At 33.3% G+C, this 20,783-nt stretch overlaps 1 protein-coding gene across 1 annotated transcript; it reads left to right on the forward strand.

Moving 5' to 3' along the window:
• The first annotated feature begins 7,106 nt into the window (after positions 1–7,106).
• Positions 7,107–11,816, forward strand: LOC128212308 (uncharacterized). The gene is made up of 8 exons (XM_052917698.1): positions 7,107–7,280; positions 8,007–8,110; positions 8,435–8,554; positions 8,810–8,886; positions 9,271–9,538; positions 9,706–9,845; positions 10,426–10,623; positions 11,264–11,816. Exons 1-8 carry the CDS (start codon positions 7,107–7,109, stop codon positions 11,479–11,481), a joined length of 1,299 nt encoding a protein of 432 aa, XP_052773658.1. The 3' UTR covers positions 11,482–11,816.
• The last annotated feature ends 8,967 nt before the right edge of the window (positions 11,817–20,783 follow it).

Genomic DNA, 20,783 nt, shown 5'->3' on the forward strand with positions numbered 1-20,783 from the left:
ATAAATAATGATGATGGAACTGTAAATTGTACTTAATCACAAGCAGGATGGTCCAAATAATATTTGTCTGTTACACTTACTAGTTACAGGTCAATTAACATTATTGTTTTGTATGTAAGCCTTGGAACAATTTTGCCTTTTTGACAAGAGACAGGAGGGTCCGGGAGGCCTGGCCATAGGAGTTATAACCATGCACCTTGTCACTGTGAATAGCACAGCACCGTATATAACTGTTACGCTTAGCCTTTCAATTTTGAGATTTCGTTAGCCATATATATACGAAATCCGGCCAGGTTAGGTTCATAAGGCAATGAAGATTGAAAAATAACTGCATAGCTCACTGCACACACATATACACCACAACTACTGGTGTCTGTCTGTATAGGGAAATTTGGGTTTTTAGAATTTGGATGAGTCCAAACACAGCGATGAATGTATCAAAGATTCGTAACACAAGTAACGCCACAACTGGAAACACACATACTGTGTGTTTGCATTATCACCATATGAATTTGAATATATTATTGTTTCTTCTTTCACTAAAACAATTGCTAATGTCCAGTGTGTGTTATTTTCATTAATTGGTATAACAATTATGTCTTTATCAAACCAATAAACTTGACTTTCAACTTCATTTATCAGCCAGCACAGTTGTTGTAGGTTATTGTTTTTAAAGAGACTTTTAACAAACCACACATTGTCTACTAAGTGAATTTTACGTTGTGATTTTTTTAAAATAGTATTTAGGTATATATTAATATGATCAGATAAAAGCCAAGCAGATTTATCTAACAATGAAGTGTAAAAGCTTTTAGTCAATTTCACACCACAAACCATTTTCCCATATACACTTTTTGCAGGGGAGTATTTACTACATAATGGAATTTCAGATAATCTAGCATCTTTAAGTTTCTTTAATGTTAGTACATTCATTGAATCTTTATCAAATGTGCATTCACATTTCTGGTAAAAAAGAGCAGCATTATCAAAAGATTTTATGAAATCCCAACGATATTCTGTCTGGGATAGAGAATCCACAAATACTTCTCCTTGTTTTAATAAGGAGTAATGTTTTCCTTTTTTATCACATGCAATTGACTTCAGGCTAAACTTAGTACCATTTAATGGATAACAAACATCTTTTTTTCCCCTGTAAATCTATATTTGGCTTAATACTTAATTTTGCTGTGTCGTTAGTGGTAAGTATAAGTACTTGTGGTAGCGAGAGAAACAATAATGCACCTTCAATCATTGAAGAACTATTTTCACATTTACAATTTGACATTGAATTTTTTCCATCCATATTCATACTGACAAACTTTTCAAACGCTTCTGAGTAAAGATTGGCATAAATATCATTAGAAGTTAATGATATTGCATTAAGAAGTGAGACTTCTTTCTTGTATAAATCAGAACACTTTTGGCATCTTTTAAGTCCTAAAAAGCTTATCTCAAAGTACTCTTTTCTTAAAGTATTAGCATTTTGACAGTCATTTGAAAAGAGATGTTGAGTATGTAAAGTGAAAACATTCAACACTGACATATCTTTATTGTCTTTCACCATGGACCAAAAATCGCTTTCAAATACTTTTAAAATTTCATCAGTAACACCATTCAACAATAGTGAGTTACAATTTTCTTTCTGTTTTGGTGGTAAATGAAGAAATCGATCATCATTAAGACATCTCTTCAAAACATCTGTACATATAAGACATCTTAACAAATTTACAAAAGCATCAGGCAATGATTTATTTATTTTGCTATACAAAATAATGTAAGCAATATCCAAAAGCATATTTGGTGAAATGTAATGACCTGTCCTTGCATTAATTCCTTTATGGCATATAGCACTTTTAAATGAATATTTCTCACTCTGAAATGAAATTTGTGCAAAATCTAGTTCATTATCAACAGATATAATATTCATCAATTTATAAGGTCCAGTTTCTGAATGATGAGAATATCTTCTCAAAATTACAACCAAAGTATTTGGCAGTTTAAATAAAGTTTTTTTCACAGTATGTATTGATGTTATGTTACAACGAGAGCATTCTTTACTAACATCTTCACTTATTATAAAAGAATTATCTATCAATGTTGGAATCGATATATTTGAAACTCCTTCTTCAATTCGAAGGATTAAGCTATGGCCTTCATTTTCATTCCTTATTGATTTTTTCCCACAATTGGTACATAACTTGTAATAACTTATTTCAATATTGTCTAAAATGCTATTTGCCATTTCAGTAATAACATATGACACATGGACATCCTGCTGATGATCCTGAGAAAAGTCAGGAATTGCAAGGCAGGTTTGTATTAATGATTTTTTAAGTATTTGATGAGGGATCTTCCTCCCTGGATTACAAATCATAAAACTCCATAAATCAATAATACTTTGAGCTGCTAGGGTATATTGATCAGGATCAATATATATACGATTCTGCGAATGATGCAACTCAAGAACCTTGTCAGCTAATTTTGTATAAAAAAATGCTTGAACAACTGAATTGAACCAACAAGTATTACCATAATTAGGAAATCTACATACATCTGACAAGGACTTTGGAAGACTATGTATTTTTAAAAATGTTATTTTTTTTATTTCGTTTGTGTTAAGATACTCTGTTGATTGGTTATCCAAATTGCTTTTCTTTTTATCAGGAGTGTTACATGATGTTGTATTAAAAGATATCTTGACTTTAGGCGGATTCTGGTATTTTCCTGATTTTTATCTTTAATATTATCTGGTTGCTCTTTTTTCTTGTCCCAATGCTCAGTTATGAGAGTATTCAATTTTTTATTTTTTGATGGTGGCTGTGAGATCAAAGGTTCATTTTCTAGTTTATTTTTTCTCTTTCCATTCCGTCTATTTTTTGTATTTAAGACAATCAACAATAGACATTTTGTGTATTTGAACCACATGTTCTTTTAAAGAAGCAGAAAATTCATCTAACCGGTGTTGTGATCTATTATTTGAATATATATGTTTAAGAATACGAAAGCGATTTTCAATTAAGCTATTTGTAGTACAATCAATGAGGTTTTTTATCAGAAGTATATTCTTTATTGAATCTTCCTAAGTCTCCAAGTAGAATGGTAGACCAAAATGGAAATATCGGCAGCGCATTTTTACATAAATAATCCATAAAGAATTCACAGTTACATTTATTTAAATCAGATTCTCTACCATCCTGTACAATGTATTTCATAGTAATCTTTTGGTAACGTTGAATAAGATTCTTAAATGGTGAACAAGTTCCCATGATTTGATATTCTTCTTTTGTAAACTTATTTGCATTAACATCTTTAGATTCCTTATTTATTTGTTCTACTTTGAAGTTGGTTTCATTTGAAACTTTCACCTCAAACATGTAAAGTTTATTCTGTAATCTATCAAAAAAAGGTTTGTTACGTTCTGTGATGAACTTTGAAGTTAGAACTATAAATGAATCAAACATTAATTCCTGTAACTCTTTTAAACCACCACACTTCATAAGAAGTCCTGTTAAATATAAGCAGAAACTGATTTGTTTTTAATGACACATCTTTTTTCTTTTCATTTTAATGCTGTGCATATAATGACTTTTGCAATAATAAATTATAGTTTTATTTACATCTGATATGGTGGCTTTTCCAGATATTATATTAAATGCTCTTTGTAAGTAAGTCTTTATACTTTCACTATTAAATTCAGTCAAAGCTGCCAATATAAAAACCATTGACTGATCACTTACAATCATTCTAGGATATTGAATAAGTCTTGAATACCCAAACAAAGCCTTTTCACCGTAACGAAACTCTCGCAACCAGTCAAGCACAACAGGTAAACTTTGCCGCTCGGAAATCATTGAAGTGATTGGAATTCCCATTCTGCCTTTAACGGGGCTAGCAATAGCAAGCTCATAATATAAAAATCTTTTATTATTTTCAGTTTTTCGTATCAGGCCACCAGTTGCATCCCAATACAAAATACTATCTTTGGCTCTGTCATTATATAGCCGAAGACCACTTTCATTAAAATAAATTATATAATAAAATGGGAATACAACTATTTTTTGGATAAAGCCACCGTCTTGTTTTCGCATATTTTTTCCAGTAAAATAAAACTTTCCAATAAATCCTTACTTCGCCTACCATTATGGCGGGATTCAACACCAATTTGTTGTAATTTTTTACTGGTTTTTCCAATCACTCCAAAGTTTCCAGCTATAATTTTGTCAGATGGTGTCTTATCAAATTGTTCCATGAAATATTTAAGAGGCATTTTCCTATCTTTAAGAATGGATTTTACTTTATTCCTATTTACACCAGCTAAAGGCCGATCATGATATTCATTTATATCATGCTTAATACTTCCAGTGTAAGTAATGTGTACTAAAGTTTCACTAAACATTTTTTATATTATTTTACATGTACAGTGTACAAATTTACATTTTGCAGAAGCACTAAATATAGGAGTATTAACTTTCCTTTTTCTCTCCTTTGCACATGACACTGCATGGTGGTTAAACAAAAATACACAGTATGGATTACTTTTGGCAATTCCATCAATGAAAACATGTTGCCAAGACCTTTTCTTAAAATATCGTCCATTTCTGGATTTCAATAAATCAAACCAAACATTGTTTTCAATATCAAAGGTATAATCATTTCTATTGAATTCATATTGAAAATATTTATCTGGAATATCTGATCCAAAAACTTTTGAAATTACAGCATTTGAAAAACCTTCATGCCCAGATGTATTTTCCTCAGAATCAGAATCTGCAATATCAGTCAAGTTTATGGAAGAATCCATAGCAATATCATTTATGTGTGAGGATGTATCCATAGCAATGTTATTTATGTTTGTGGAAGTATTTATAGCAATATCATTTATGTTTGAGGACGTATCCATTTCAATATAATTTATGTTTTGGAAGTTTCCATTGCAATATTGAAAAAGTTAGGGGATGTATCCATTACAGTATTATTTATGTTTGTGAATGACAATTCTTCTGATCCTATATTATCATTTTTAAGTGAAAGATTATCACTTTCAGACCTATATGATACTTTTTTGTTCAATAAAAAACTGTGGTTTTCTTTATGGGTAACACATTCTACCAATTTTGAACAATTTTCAAGCGAATCAATAATAATTTTTTTCTTATTTTTCTAAAATTACAATCATTAGGAATGGAAAGAGCATCAATGTCTAGTATAAGCCTTGTTATTTTCTCCTGAAATACCATGTTTTCTTTTATAGAACGAAAATAACTATTTTCAGCTTGACTACATAGAACCTTTGCTTGTATTTGTAAGTCTTTTAATTTTATTTCCATTTTTCTTTCAGTGCCTGACAGATCTTTTTGAAATGAATCTTCAAGTGTTTCCAAATTGGAAAATTGTTACAGTCATCAGATATTATAGCAGTTGATTTTATGGGTGCACTTAGAAATAATGAATCTACTTCAGCTCTATTTAATTGGGGAAACTTGGCACCTTTAACAATAAAATACCCTTCACTGAAAACACAGCCCTTTAAACCACAGACAAAGCTTACTGGTTTATTATAAAAAAAAACAATCATCAACCTTTTTTTTAATATGCAGCAGTAATGATACCATTTTTTGCAGCTTTCACATTCAACCATGGAACCACCATCACACCATCTTTTAGGATTATTGATGCATATACAATAAGATGCATTTAAAGATGACTGAGTACTTTCATTGTTTGATTTAGACTGAGAATTAATGTTATGTGAATCCTGAAAATTTATATCTGTTGATGAAGTCAGGCATTCTTTGGCTGGAGACAATTTTTCATTTTGTTTTTGTTTTAAATTGGCATGCCTAAAATAAAAGGTTTGTAGTCGCTTTATATTTTTTTTGGATTTTCAATTTTGAGAATCCCACAGGCTAAGCCATATGGTCTAATTTTCAGATTTTTCTTATTGCATGTTGACACTAAAAACGACCATGTGTTAAACCCCTTTTTCAGTGAATCATTTTTCCTCTTACCATTTTTACTGGTCCCAGCTTCCCTTGGTTTCCCTCCACCTACCAGCGTTGTTCCCTGAAAGAAAAAAACAAGAGACCTATGAGGGAATATGCTCTACTGGCATAGCTCTTGCGGTCATTTTCAATCCAGGGCATGTATGTACGGATAACAGGCAACAAAATATAGTTCATGTTTAGTGTTTGGGTTAGCTAAAAACGTTGCACGTTGAACCTCTGAGGACAGAAAATGTTGTAAGCAGATCATTGCACTATTTAAATATGTATGTGCCAAGTGAAGGTCATCTGCAGAAAAAAGTTGCTTTCAAAACTTTTCTCATGGTCAAAAATTTCATTTCTATAGCTTTAAAAAATAAAACAAGAGCTTTCACAGTATGTGACAAATGCCCCGAATGTGACATTGACCTATGAACAAGGTCAGTACATGAAAAGTTGATCTTGCCTTTACGTGTCAAATACATATGGCAAGGTTTTTTTAAATTGCCTCTAAACATAAAAAATACCACCCATACTTGACAACCTACACTGTTATGTCCTTATAAGCAGCATTCTATTGTTAATAAACAATAAGTGTGACCTTGAAAGAATAAATGAATAGTTTGAAAAAAGTAAAAAAGACATGAAATTTTATCAAAGAATGGAAATTCTTGAAACCTTGTATTAAATAAACCCAGTTGATTCCATTGATAAGGTTTTCATGCCTTCATTTCTTATATTTTGCCAGTCATTATCCATAATTGCTTGTGAAGTATCCACATCATGTAAAGTAAAAGAAGACAGTGTTGTGTGATTTCAGAAATATGGTAACAATATTTGTGAACAAAGAAATAAACAAACAAATTTACCCTGTTGGTCTTTTTAATGTCTGTATAATTGTACATGTTCACAGGTTACTTTTTGTTCTCTAAATTAAATAACATTGAAATAATATGCACTCATAATATGTGATAAATATCACACTAAAAGGAATATATGCCATCAATGCATCCATTTTCCTTGTAGTTCCATGTGGCTTGTTTGTATATAGGGCATGTAAGTCATGTCATGTGACCTCCGAGAATTAACGAGAGTTTGCACTTCCGGGTACAAACAAACAACAATATGGCGCTATCAATTTTGTACTGGTCGAGATACGTCGACGGTCATGTGAAGCTTACAAGAAAAAGTGAAGCAGCGGTAGAAAGCGGGAGAGTATTACGATTTTCCATCGATGAACTGAGAGTGATACAGGCAAATGTTCAGGCATCCATGAGAGATACGTCGTATTCTGTCCAGGTAAACAAATATCATTTTGTGTATTACACATTACTGTACAGTCAACAAAAAATCGATTCATTCCGGTTCATAGTGCCTGCTGCCTTGGTTAATATCCCGGAACTGTTACTTTCAAACAAAAATGTGTGGAGAACTACGTTTTAAATAATAACAAGTATTTATTGATGACTATAGTGATGTATTACATATCTTCTCTTCTGTCCATCTTAGGGTTGAAAACGTTGAGTTTGTTGGTGAAGTACACCTGTCCATTCATGTATATATATGATTACCCTTATGCATCTATAAAATATTGTGTATTTATCAAATATTTACTTTTTTATTGTTCATCGACATATTTAAATATAGATGAAAACATATTTGACAGATGACAGACAAAACCACAGGGGGCAGAAGCAAGCTATTCTCTCCCTCACTCTCTCTCTTTCTCTCTCTCTCTCTCTCTCTCTCTCTCTCTCTCTCTATGTATAAAAATTAATATGCATATATATATATATATATATATATATATATATATATATATATAGGCTAGGAAAACTTAAAAAAGTTGCTTCTGCCCCCTGTGCCCCCATGTATCCTAATGATTTATATTTTACTTGATGTTATGGTTGCATAGCTCACTTAGACTTTATTTTTTGGTTTTCACTGTTTTCATTTAGTAATGCTAAAATCACCCTATATAGTATGTATTACATTTATAGTAGGCTCTTCTGTGTTTTCCCCCAGATATTCCTAGAGCAAGAAAACAATGGTGCAGTGCAGTCTACACGTTGCCAATGCCCTATGGCTGAGTATAAATGCCATCATGTAGCAGCAGTCTTGTTGTTTGGGTAAATATTTTAATCACTTTTGTCCAGTTGTGATATATATTTTGAATATAATTAAATTTTTATCCGAAATATCCATATGTACACATAAAAAGCTCTTAACTTTCAATGATATTATTATTTGCTATATCTGGGACAAATACAGATTATTTTACTCTACGGCTATATAAACATTACTAATTGAGACTAAAAATACATTTTTACTGTTGAACGGAAATCATAACAGTGATTTATCATTTTGAAGTACAATAATATGTCTCCAATAGTAATATAACTGCTTCTTAAATGTTGTTCAAATGTGGTCATTATTTGTACATTTGTTTGCAGGTACAAGAGAGCTAGCAAAACAGATATAAAATGCAGTTGGCTCAAACATCCAAAGTCAGCACCTCCAAAGACTACAGTTACAATGACTGACTTATATCCCCCAAGGCAACAAGAGTACAGGTAAAAATATTATAATTACATTATTAATATGAAATGCTAACATAAATTTTATTGATTAACTAGAACAATTAAGATTAAATACCACGATTTGCAGATACTGCCTGACCCATCAGTCATGTTTGGTATGATTTGAGCACGATTGGTAAAAAACTTGCCTAATTTACAACAGCAAAGAACCAAGTTGACAAAAAAATCTTTGGTCTGGTAAAAGCTTGAAGTCTGGATCGATGTCTGTTGAAAAATATTTTTATCCAGGGCTCTTAAGAGGACTGTCACAGCAGACGACAGATCATTTCTATATAACTGCCTAGGGCAATTAGGGCGTTTCACAGGTTGCGAAATTGTTGGAGTTAAATGTTGATTTTTGTTACTGTTGTACAGTTGGGATTGAATAATATGTCTGTTCATTGACGTTGTCATTTTTATTATTTACCATATTTTGATACTTTCATTTGTTTCTTCTGATAAAAAATATTTGGTCTGAACTTTGATAAAATTTTCTGAAATTGCAAATGACAGGATTCTGAAATTGCAAATGACAAAATAATAATGTTTAGTATAATAATTAAATTAATATTGATAAACAAGTATCTTGTAAAATAATGATGTAAACCTATTCACACGATTGTGCATTGTATGCATGTTATTTATGTAATAGTTAACTTTTGCAATTTTCCTTTAATTAATGAAATTTATTATTTACTATCTACTTGTAGCTTTACACTGGATTCTGTTGGAGGAACCCAAGCCGCCACAACTTCCATTACCACTGATTGAAGATGTGTTAGTAAGTCCAGGGTACCTTTCATCACAAGATCCACGCACATATTTTAGGCGATCACTTGTTCTGTCCCAGGAGAAGATAACCCAGATAGCCTTCATGACTACCGGGCAGAGGGAAAACTCCCTTTGGGCAGCCGCCAGAAAGCTCCGATTTAGTGCCTCCAACTTTGGACAAATAATTGCTGCTTCCAAACGCAATCGGTAAAGCTATGGATGATAAACTAAGCAATAGGTCTCTTGTAAAACTATCTTTATTATTATTATTCCCTTTTATCCAAGCATTATGATAGCAATATACTTTGTATTCAGTTATATACAACTGTTAATAACATGTGTGATGTCACTTTAGTATGATAATGTATGTACAGATTATGTGCATCCCTGAAGAAACGCCTACTGAGCGCCTACAATCTCCAGAAGGGGGCGCCTATCCAGTGGGGAATAACTCATGAGAAAAATGGGTTAGATGCATATTGCAGAACTGGAGGGGTGACATTGGTACAAACTGGTAAATATTTTAAATGTCTTTTTTCTGATTCATGAAAAATATCCAATGATACTTATTATTGAAAATGCTTAATGCTGAAAGGTACCATAAAGTTTTGTACATTTTAATGTGATTTGGTACTTAGTGACATCAACCAGTTACTGCATGTTAATATATTTACACAATGCACAAATGATAATGTGATATGAATATTTCATTTCAAAATTGGATTCATCTTCATCTGTGTTACAAAGCCCATTTCAATGTACATTTTAAGTTCCCACCACTTTTCATTGACCTTCATGTAAATTACATTTGTATTGAGATGAAAATGATTATAATACTGTTAATGGTGTTTGCTATATTCAAGAAGCACTAGTCTATGTATTATTGCCGAGAATGTTTGATTGTAAAGTATTGAAGTGAAATATTTGTAGTTTGCTGATAAATAAACAAGTAGAGATTTAGCTCTCTGTGTAATGCATCAACCTTGTTATCAAGAGGTTTGTGATTTGAGCCCCAGTATGGGTACATTCATTGACCAGTGCCGTTAAACCATATTGTAGCTGATGACTGTTTATTTGTATCTAATATTGTACAGGCATTTGGCTTCATGAATCAGGCATCCTTGGGGCTTCACCTGACGGGTTTGTTCAAGGAGATTATTGTGGCCGCGTTCACCTCCAAGATAAGGAACAGCCAGTAATGTCACCAGACATCATCGAGTTGAAGTGCCCTCTCTCTGCCAAGGACATGACTATTACGGAGGCATGCCATTCAAACAAAGACTTCTACCTAGGTATTTTCACTCATTTTATTCTATAAGATGATTTTCAATATAAGTGAAAAATAATAATTTTATCTCTGGATTGTTGACACAGAAAAAGGTGGACATAAACTGTAAACCCATATCATAAACTGTTAACTTGATTTATCTTATCGCTTGATGGAAGATGTTGATGCTGGTTGCTTATACCATTATGTTTCAGTTAACTCTCAACTGTTATTATTAATTTAACTTAAAGCTGCTCTGTCACAGATTGATTTTTTGAATTATTTTAGTTTTGTCTTGGAATGAGCCAATTTTTGCATAAATGCCAGGAAACGAGTGATGTAAGACTGCTGCCAAAAGAGCTGATCGCAGTTTTCATATTTACGTTTTCAAAATTGATGTACTATGGCTAAAAGCGTTAAAATTGCTCGAAGAGAAATGAAATTTTCGGCAGTTTTCCATCCAATTGAGATATGTTCTATAGTGAGTTACCTCTTATGACTGAATTGAAGGCATTGATTCCAAAATCAGCTGATTCTGAGACCAAAAAAGAGGTCAAAACTGTCAGTCTGTGAGAGTGCAGCTTTAAGTGATCATTTTAAATGAAAATGAAACAAGCATTTTTGTTCATAAGACATGATCAAAAGACGACTTTGTTTTTTTCCAGACCTATCTCCAGATGGCAGGATGTGCTTGAAACGCTCACATGACTACTGGCGCCAAATTCAGGGACAGCTTCATATTACTGGCACTCAGTGTTGTGATTTGGTTGTTTGGACAACGAAAGACATGCAAATTGTTAGAATATTAAAAGACAATTCTTGGGCAATTAATATGTCTTCTATGATTGATTTTTACATGTTGACATTTTTACCATCTCTTTAATGAAGATCTACTTTATTGAGTTTATTTTCTTCATAAAAATGATGAATGTATTAATGTAATAGCTGACACTGAAAATGGACCATTGTCAGAGTTTGGCACTGCCATTATAAAAGATAAGAGATTGAGTAGTGTGTATCACATTCAATGTTAACTATCAAACACTGCTTTAACAAATTTCTGTCATCTTTGAAAACTATTTTAAAGTTTGAAAATTTGTTAATTGAATCAATTATTTTAAACAAAAGGGAAGTCCTGCGATCATTACAGAAACTCTTTTTGTACAAAAAAGCCGGAGCACATGGAGTATGCACAATTGACCTCAATTCTCGTTTTTAATTTGACCTTATGCACATAAATTTGGTGTGTTATATGTGTTTGTCATAAATATAATACCGTTTTCTTTTTAAATATCATACAGGTGGTGATTGATTATCATGCACAGGACACAAACTGAAGTAAATGAAAGATCTTTTCATTTAGTTGTTTAATATGTTTCACTCCAAAATCTCATATTTATCAGCAATTTCCTTCAATAATGGTGCCTGAAAGTTAACCAAACAGCAACATAGTTGAAATATTTTGGTTGACAAATACTGAGCAGGAATATGATTGAAAATATCATATTTTTTTATTCTTTCGTTTGCTCTTTCAACATGGATTCTACTTCTTCCTATTTTGAAACACAATTCAGCCTCTTCCATTGTAAAATGTCCTTTACTGGATAAAAATGGTGGAATATTTAATGAAACACCAGCTGAAAGTTTATCAAATATATTAAATCCTTTGTCTGCTAGAATTAGATATCCAGGCTGAAGCTGGTTTAGAACATGACAATGTTCGACAATTGCAGCATCGGATGTGGAACCTGGGTATAAATCTGAACTGTAAACAAGTGCACCATTTGGAGCAACACAGGTTACATCCTTCACATTGTGTCTGCTTTTGTAACTGCTGTAAGACAGCGACTGACTGTTCATATGATGGCACATCTTGTATGATTTCTGTAGCATCCATAGCGATTCTAGCAGAGGTGAAATCTTCAACCTACATACCAACAAGTATGTATGTTTATTGTCATACGTCACAATAAGGGATACATATCATTTTACAGTTATTTTCTCTTAATGCATGTTGCTGTTTCTAAATGGTGTTAATCAAACCCAGGAATAAATAATGTGATCATTAAAAATTACTTTAATGACCAATCAATTATATATCTTCCAAAAAGAAATGATTCAACTTCATTAACATGTTCAAATACATACTTTTCTGGCCCACTTCCCAGGTTTCAACCAAACCTTCTCTTCTCTTATGGTCTGTTTGTCACTCTTATTGTCTTCAGACATCTGTTTCTCGCCTTCATGTATTTATTCTTCCTCTTCACTGAAAATTTTAAACACATATACACCTCAAGTAACCGTGACCTTCTTTTTTCTTAAATCAATAAAAAAAGTTATATACATATAAATCACAAGAATACAATTGAATATGTTGCTTGATTGACATGAGACATGAAATGAAATCAAAAAAACTAATTGCAGAACATAAACAAAAAAGGAAGCTCACCAATCAAAAAATCCAAAGCTAATCCCATGTAGGTCCGGGGTCCCATATGGCCATTCAACTGGCTCTCTCTGCAAATATCAATCAAAATGTACATTAATTCATGCAATCACTTGTACAAAAGTGTTTAAAGTAGTCATGTAGATGAAGACTTATACAGGGGGTCCAACGTGAAATGTGTTCGCCGAATTTTAAGTGAGGGAAATTGTGTGAAGCCGAATAAAACGGCGGCGTTGAAAGGAATTTCGGTGTTTCAAGGATTTATTTTCACCTGTTAAGTAAGTTATATCACCTTTCTCGAAATATAAATACGCCTACCCGGAGACCACACGTGTAAGCTTCTCTCGTTTTTTTAACCTATGTTTCTAGAGGCCTTTACAAATAAGTTATTGTATAAGCTGAACGATTGATTGTTTACAAAGTGAAAATAGAAAAATGCGTGACTTGAAACTGTGTTTTCGGCCCAAGTTTACCATTCTTGTACCTGTTTTAGCTATTTGTTATTGAATATTTGCATTATTTATCTTTTCGACCGCTACTGCACTTACATGGGTATTATACGGCCCATTTTTTCATGTTTAAACACCTTTTATGTTGGGCGACGAAGTTTAAGGCAGTGTTTGTGTGAAGCAGAATCAGAATAAGTGTGCTTTAAAGCTGTATTTTCACAGATTAAACGTTTTTACACCTTTTTATTTAAGTCCTGGAACGAGCCATATTTTGTTAAGCAGAATCAGAATATACATGCGTTAATAAAAGTTTAATTAAAACATGAGCTGTAACACATGTTAATAATTATAACAAAGGGAAATTTGAACGCACCGTGTATTTGTTTTACAAAATTACTTGTATAGTATTCCAGCAATTCATCTCACTTAAAATTCGGCGAACACATTTCACGTTGGACCCCCTGTTATAGTGTCACATTAGCTCCATTTCCTATTTTAATGTGTATCCGCATATCAACTATCAATTACTTTCATCAAGGCCAAGGTAGAGCCTCAAAATTGGTTACATTATGCTCGTATTATTATACAGTACTTACCTATACCTAGTTTTATGGGGTCACATTCGCTCCTTTTCTACATTTTTCTAACTTTTTCACTTAAAGGGCCATTTTTTTCGGAAATTTCAATGCACATCCATATTTCAACTATGTGTTTTTTCCATCACGGCTAAGGTAGAGCCTCACAATTGGTCTCATTATGCTCGTATTATTATACAGTACTTACCTACACCTAGTTTTATGGGGTCACATTCGCTCCTTTACCAACTTTTTTATAACTTTTTTACTTACTTGTTCATTTTTTTTAAATTTTCAATGCACATCCATATTTCAACTATGTGTTATTTCCATCGAGGCCGAGGTAGAGCCTCAAAATTGGTCGCATTATGCTCGTATTATTATACAGTACTTACCTACACCTAGTTTTATGGGGTCACATTCGCTCCTTTACCAATTTTTTATTAACTTTTTTACTTACAGGGTCATTTCTTTCAAATTTTTAATGCACATCCATATTTCAACTATGTGGTATTTCCATCACAGCCGAGGTAGAGCCTCAAAATTAGTCTCATTATGCTCGTATTATTATACAGTACTTACCTTACTTAGTTTTATGGGGTCACATTCGCTCCTTTTCTAATTCTTTCACTTAAAGGGTCATTTGTTTCGGAATTTCCAATGCACATCCTCATAATAACTATGTGGTATTTTCCATCATGGCCTAGATAGAACCACATAATTGGTCTCGTTATGCTCGTAGTACTAAACAGTACTTACCTATACCTAGTTTTATGGGGTCACATTCGCTCCTTTTCTATTTTTTCTAACTTTTTCACTTAAAGGGTCATTTTTTTCGGAGTTTTCAATGCACAACCTCAGAATAACCATGTGTATATTCCATCACGGCGTAGATAGAGCCACATAATTGGTCTTGTTATGCTCGTATTACTATACAGTACTTACCTATACCTAGTTTTATGGGGTCACATTCGCTCCTATTCTAACTTTTTTACTTAAAGGGTAAAAAAAATTTCGGAATTTTCAATGCACATCCTAATAATAACTATGTGTTTTTTCCATCACGGCAGAGATAGAGCCACATAATTGGTCTCGTTATGCTCGTATTATTATACAGAACTTACCTATACCTACTTTTATGGGGTCACATTCGCTCCTTTCCTAACTTTTTCACTTACAGGGACAATTGTTTCAAATTTTCAATGCATATCCATATTTCAACTATGTTTTTTTCCATCACGGCGGAGATAGAGCCACATAATTGGTCTCTTTATGCTCGTAATATTATACAGTACTTACCTATACCTAGTTTTATGGGGTCACATTCGCTCCTTTCCTAACTTCTTTACTTACAGGGTCATTTTTTTCAAATTTTTAATGCACATCCAAATTTTGAACTTTGTGTGATTTCTATCGAGGCCGAGGTAGAGCCTCAAAATTGGTCTCATTATGCTCGTATTAATATACAGTACTTACCTACACCTAGTTTTATGGGGTCACATTCGCTCCTTTCCCAACTTTTTTAAACTTCTTTACTTCCAAGGTCATTTCGTTTTAATTTTCAATGCACATCTATATTTCAACTATGTGTTTTTTCTATCACGGCCGAGGTAGAGCCTCAAAATTGGTCTCATTATGCTGGTATTATTATACAGTACTTACCTATACCTAGTTTTATGTGGTCACATTCGCTCCTTTACCAACTTTTTTATAACTTTTTTACTTACATGTTCATTTTTTTTTTTTAATTTTCAATACATATCCATATTTCTACTATGTGTTATTTTCGTCGAGGCCGAGGTAGAGCCTCAAAATTGGTCTCATTATGCTTGTATTATTATACAGTACTTACCTACACCTAGTTTTATTGGGTCACATTCGCTGTTTAACCAACTTTTTATTAACTTTTTTACTTACAGGGTAATTTTTTCAAATTTTCAATGCACATCCATATTTCAACGATGTGGTATTTCCATCACGGCCGAGGTAGAGCCCAAAATCTCATTATGCTCGTATTATTATACAGTACTTACCTATACTTAGTTTTATGGGGTCACTTTCGCTCCTTTTCTAACTTTTTCACTTAAAGTGTCATTTTTTTCGGAATTTTCAATGCACATCCTCATAATAACTATGTGTATTTTCCATCATGGCCGAGATAGAGCCACATAATTGGTCTCGTTATGCTCGTAATACTATACAGTACTTCTTACCTATACCTAGTTTTATGGGGTCACATTCGCTTCTTTTCTATTTTTTTCTAACTTTTTCACTTAAATGGTCATTTTTTTCGGAGTTTTCAATGCACATCCTCATAATAACCATGTGTATTTTCCATCATGACGGAGATAGAGCCACATAATTGGTCTCGTTATGCTCGTATTACTATACAGTACTTCTTACCTATACCTAGTTTTATGGGGTCACATTCGCTCCTTTTCTTACTTCTTTACTTAAAGGGTCATTTTTTTCGGAATTTTCAATGCACATCCTCATAATAACTATGTGTATATTCCATCACGGCGGAGATAGAGCCACATAATTGGTCTCGTTATGCTCGTATTATTATACAGTACTTACCTACACCTAGTTTTATGGGGTCACATTCGCTCCTTTACCAACTTTTTATAACTTTTTTACTTACATGTTCATTTTTTTTAAATTTTCAATGCACATCCATATTTCAACTATGTGTTATTTCCATCGAGGCCGAGGTAGAGCCTCAAAACTGGTCTCATTATGCTCGTATTATTATACAGTACTTACCTACACCTAGTTTTATGGGGTCACATTTGCTCCTTTACCAACTTTTTATTAACTTTTTTACCTACAGGGTCATTTTTTTTCAAATTTTCAATGCACATCCATATTTCAACTATGTGGTATTTCCATCACGGCCTAGGTAGAGCCTCAAAATCTCATAATGCTCGTATTATTATACAGTACTTACCTATACTTAGTTGTATGGGGTCACTTTCGCTCCTTTTCTAACTTTTTCACTTAAAGTGTCATTTTTTTCGGAATTTTCAATGCACATCCTCATAATAACTATGTGTATTTTCCATCATGGCGGAGATAGAGCCACATAATTGGTCTCGTTATGCTCTTAGTACTAAACAGTACTTACCTATACCTTGTTTTATGGGGTCACATTCGCTCCTTTTCTATTTTTTTCTAACTTTTTCACTTAAAGGGTCATTTTTTTCGGAGTTTTCAATGCACATCCTCATAATAACCATGTGTATTTTCCATCATGACGGAGATAGAGCCACAAAATTGGTCTCGTTATGCTCGTATTACTATACAGTACTTCTTACCAATACCTAGTTTTATGGGGTCACATTCGCTCCTTTTCTTACTTCTTTACTTAAAGGGTAATTTTTTTCGGAATTTTCAATGCACATCCTCATAATAACTATGTGTATATTCCATCACGGCGGAGATAGAGCCACATAATTGGTCTCGTTATGCTCGTATTGCTATACAGTACTGACCTATACCTAGTTTTATGGGGTCACATTCGCTCCTTTCCCAACTTTTTTAAACTTCTTTACTTCCAAGGTCATTTCTTTTTAATTTTCAATGCATATCCATATTTCAACCATGTGTTTTTTCTATCAAGGCCGAGGTAGAGCCTCAAAACTGGTCTCATTATGCTCGTATTATTATACAGTACTTACCTACACCTAGTTTTATGGGGTCACATTTGCTCCTTTACCAACTTTTTATTAACTTTTTTACTTACAGGGTCATTTTTTTTAAATTTTCAATGCACATCCATATTTCAACTATGTGTTATTTCCATCGAGGCCGAGGTAGAGCCTCACAATTGGTCTCATTATGCTCGTATTATTATACAGTACTTACCTACACCTAGTTTTATGGGGTCACATTTGCTCCTTTACCAACTTTTTATTAACTTTTTTACTTACAGGGTCATTTTTTTTTCAAATTTTCAATGCACATCCGTGTTTCAACTATGTGGTATTTCCATCACGGCCGAGGTAGAGCCTCAAAATCTCACTATGCTCGTTTTATTATACAGTACTTACCTATACTTAGTTTTATGGGGTCACTTTCGCTCTTTTTCTAACTTTTTCACTTCAAGTGTCATTTTTGTTCGTAGTTTTCAATGCACATCCTCATAATAACCATGTGTATTTTCCATCATGGCCGAGATAGAACCACATAATTGGTCTCGTTATGCTCTTTGTACTAAACAGTACTTACCTATACCTAGTTTTATGGGGTCACATTCGCTCCTTTTCTATTTTTTTCTAACTTTTTCACTTAAAGATGCACTCTTACTCCCAGATAAGATTTACCACAATTAATAATATTGTTTTAATATTCCAGAAAGGATGAATAAATGTCGAAAACAATGGTTCTTATGAAGGATACCGAGTTTAATTTGAAAGAAATGAGCACAAAACACCGTATATCTACCTTATGAGACGATAGTAGACCACAGTAAATCTTTTAGCATTCACCAATCATTTAATATTTTTGGGCTTTCTACTATTAAATACACGGTTACAATCTTGTTATCAGTAATTAATATTTTCCATAAATGTATTATTTAGTAAGAAGTTAAAGGTTTATCAGTCAAAAATGGTGTTTGTATTACATTTGTATGTATTGACTTTGAATAAGAGTGTCACTTTAAAGGGTCATTTTTTTCGGAGTTTTCAATGCACATCCTCATAATAACAATGTGTATTTTCCATCATGGCGGAAATAGAGCCACATAATTGGTCTCGTTATGCTCGTATTACTATACAGTACTTCTTACCTATACCTAGTTTTATGGGGTCACATTCGCTCCTTTTCTAACTTCTTTACTTAAAGGGTAAATTATTTTTCGAAGTTTTCAATGCACATCCTCATAATAACAATGTGTATTTTCCATCATGGCGGAGATAGAGCCACATAATTGGTCTCGTTATGCTCGTATTACTATACAGTACTTCTTACCTATACCTAGTTTTATGGGGTCACATTCGCTCCTTTTCTAACTTCTTTACTTAAAGGGTAATATTTTTCGGAATTTTCAATGCACATCCTCATAATAACTATGTGTATATTCCATCACGGCGGAGATAGAGCCACATAATTGGTCTCGTTATGCTCGTATTACTATACAGTACTGACCTATACCTAGTTTTATGGGGTCACATTCGCTCCTTTCCCAACTTTTTTAAACTTCTTTACTTCCAAGGTCATTTCGGAAAATTTAAATGCACATCCTCATAATAACTATGTGGGGTTTTTTTCCATTACTGTCGAGGTAGAGGCCTTACCATTGGTTTCATTATGCTCCTATTACTATACAGTACTTACATATTCCTAGTTTTATGGGGTCACATTCCCACCTTTTCCAAGTCTTTTACTTACAGAGTCATTTTCAATGCAAATCCTCATATCAACTATGTGTTATTTCCAACACCCATCACGGCTGAGGTAGAGCCTGATAATTGTTCTCATTATGCTTGTACTTCTATACAGTACTTACTTATATCAGTTTTTATGGGTCACAATCACTCCTTGGTCAACTTTTTCTAACTAACAGGGTCATTTTTTTCAGAATGTGTTTATTTGCTGACTTATCACATTCATTTCGAAAATAAAAGGCACTTGCTTTAAAATTATTAGAAAAAAAGAACCCTTTTCAAGTTACTCTCATTTGAAAATTACAAAATTTCACAATTTTCTTACAACTTGCTGTGCACATGTTTTCCTGATATGGTACTTGCTGCGCTTCTGGAGGAAAGCCTTGCCAAACCCAGTAGAGGCCTGGTTTTCCCCAAGGTACAGGCGGATGTAGTAATGCACCTGGTATGGACACTCTACCTCTTGCAGGAAGGCTATGAATGTTGGGACTGGAAGGGAGATTAGGTATTTTCATACACCTCTTGTATGAATATTATGGACTTTTGAATTAGAGAAATAAAGCACAAGGGAGTATTAACTGTAAATTGAAGCTTATATTCAAGACTTTCGTGAGCTACTTTTCATTTTTTTAGTAACAATCAAAGATATTTTATATATAAATAGTATGGACTTCATTTACTTACTATCAACTGATGTGACCATGCTGCTTAGCTGTTGCTTACACCAACGTGTAAAAGGGTCATCAAACGAGTACTGGATAGCCCCCTGAAATGCACCACATTCATAATTCATCATCTGTTCACGTTTGACTAGGACTCGAATCTAGGTTCTCAAGTCTTATGAAACTGGGCTCAGCTCATCTAATTATTTGATACTGCTCTATTTTATGTAATATTTACTCCAATAAGAGTCTTACATCAAATTTTGTCACTTACCATCATACTTATTTGAAATAACGTAATACTAAATAACGTGTAAGGTTTGTTTAGAAATACCGGAAAAGGATTTATTCTACATACGCACCGTTCAAAGCAGACTAAGCGGGACAACTCTTTCCTTATCGGTCGATCAAGTTGATGGTCGTTACTATCGGTCGCTAGTTTGTGCTCACTCATTACCTGGCAATATCTGACTTCATGTCCTGACCAGTTGGTCTTACCCGATTGCGACTATAAACTACGTGAACACACCCAATATGTCTCGATATGTTCGTGGAATGGGTCTGACCTGATGACCAGTTTAAACAAGCTCCACGCATCGCATCTGACTCCATATGCACGCCGAATGGGTCTGACCCGATGGCCAGTTTAAACAAGCTGAATAC

This window comes from Mya arenaria, chromosome 12 (genome assembly GCF_026914265.1).
Source record: "Mya arenaria isolate MELC-2E11 chromosome 12, ASM2691426v1".
In the NCBI taxonomy this organism is placed as follows: domain Eukaryota; kingdom Metazoa; phylum Mollusca; class Bivalvia; order Myida; family Myidae; genus Mya; species Mya arenaria.

Bases quoted from the DNA above. Each gene is read 5' to 3' on its own strand.
- LOC128212308 (XM_052917698.1), top strand. From the start codon at position 7,107: ATGGCGCTATCAATTTTGTACTGGTCGAGATACGTCGACGGTCATGTG. The intron at 8,555-8,809 runs GTAAAAATATTA...ATTTTTATCCAG, and splicing joins CCAAGGCAACAAGAGTACAG to GGCTCTTAAGAGGACTGTCA. The intron at 8,887-9,270 runs GTTGCGAAATTG...ATCTACTTGTAG, and splicing joins GCAATTAGGGCGTTTCACAG to CTTTACACTGGATTCTGTTG.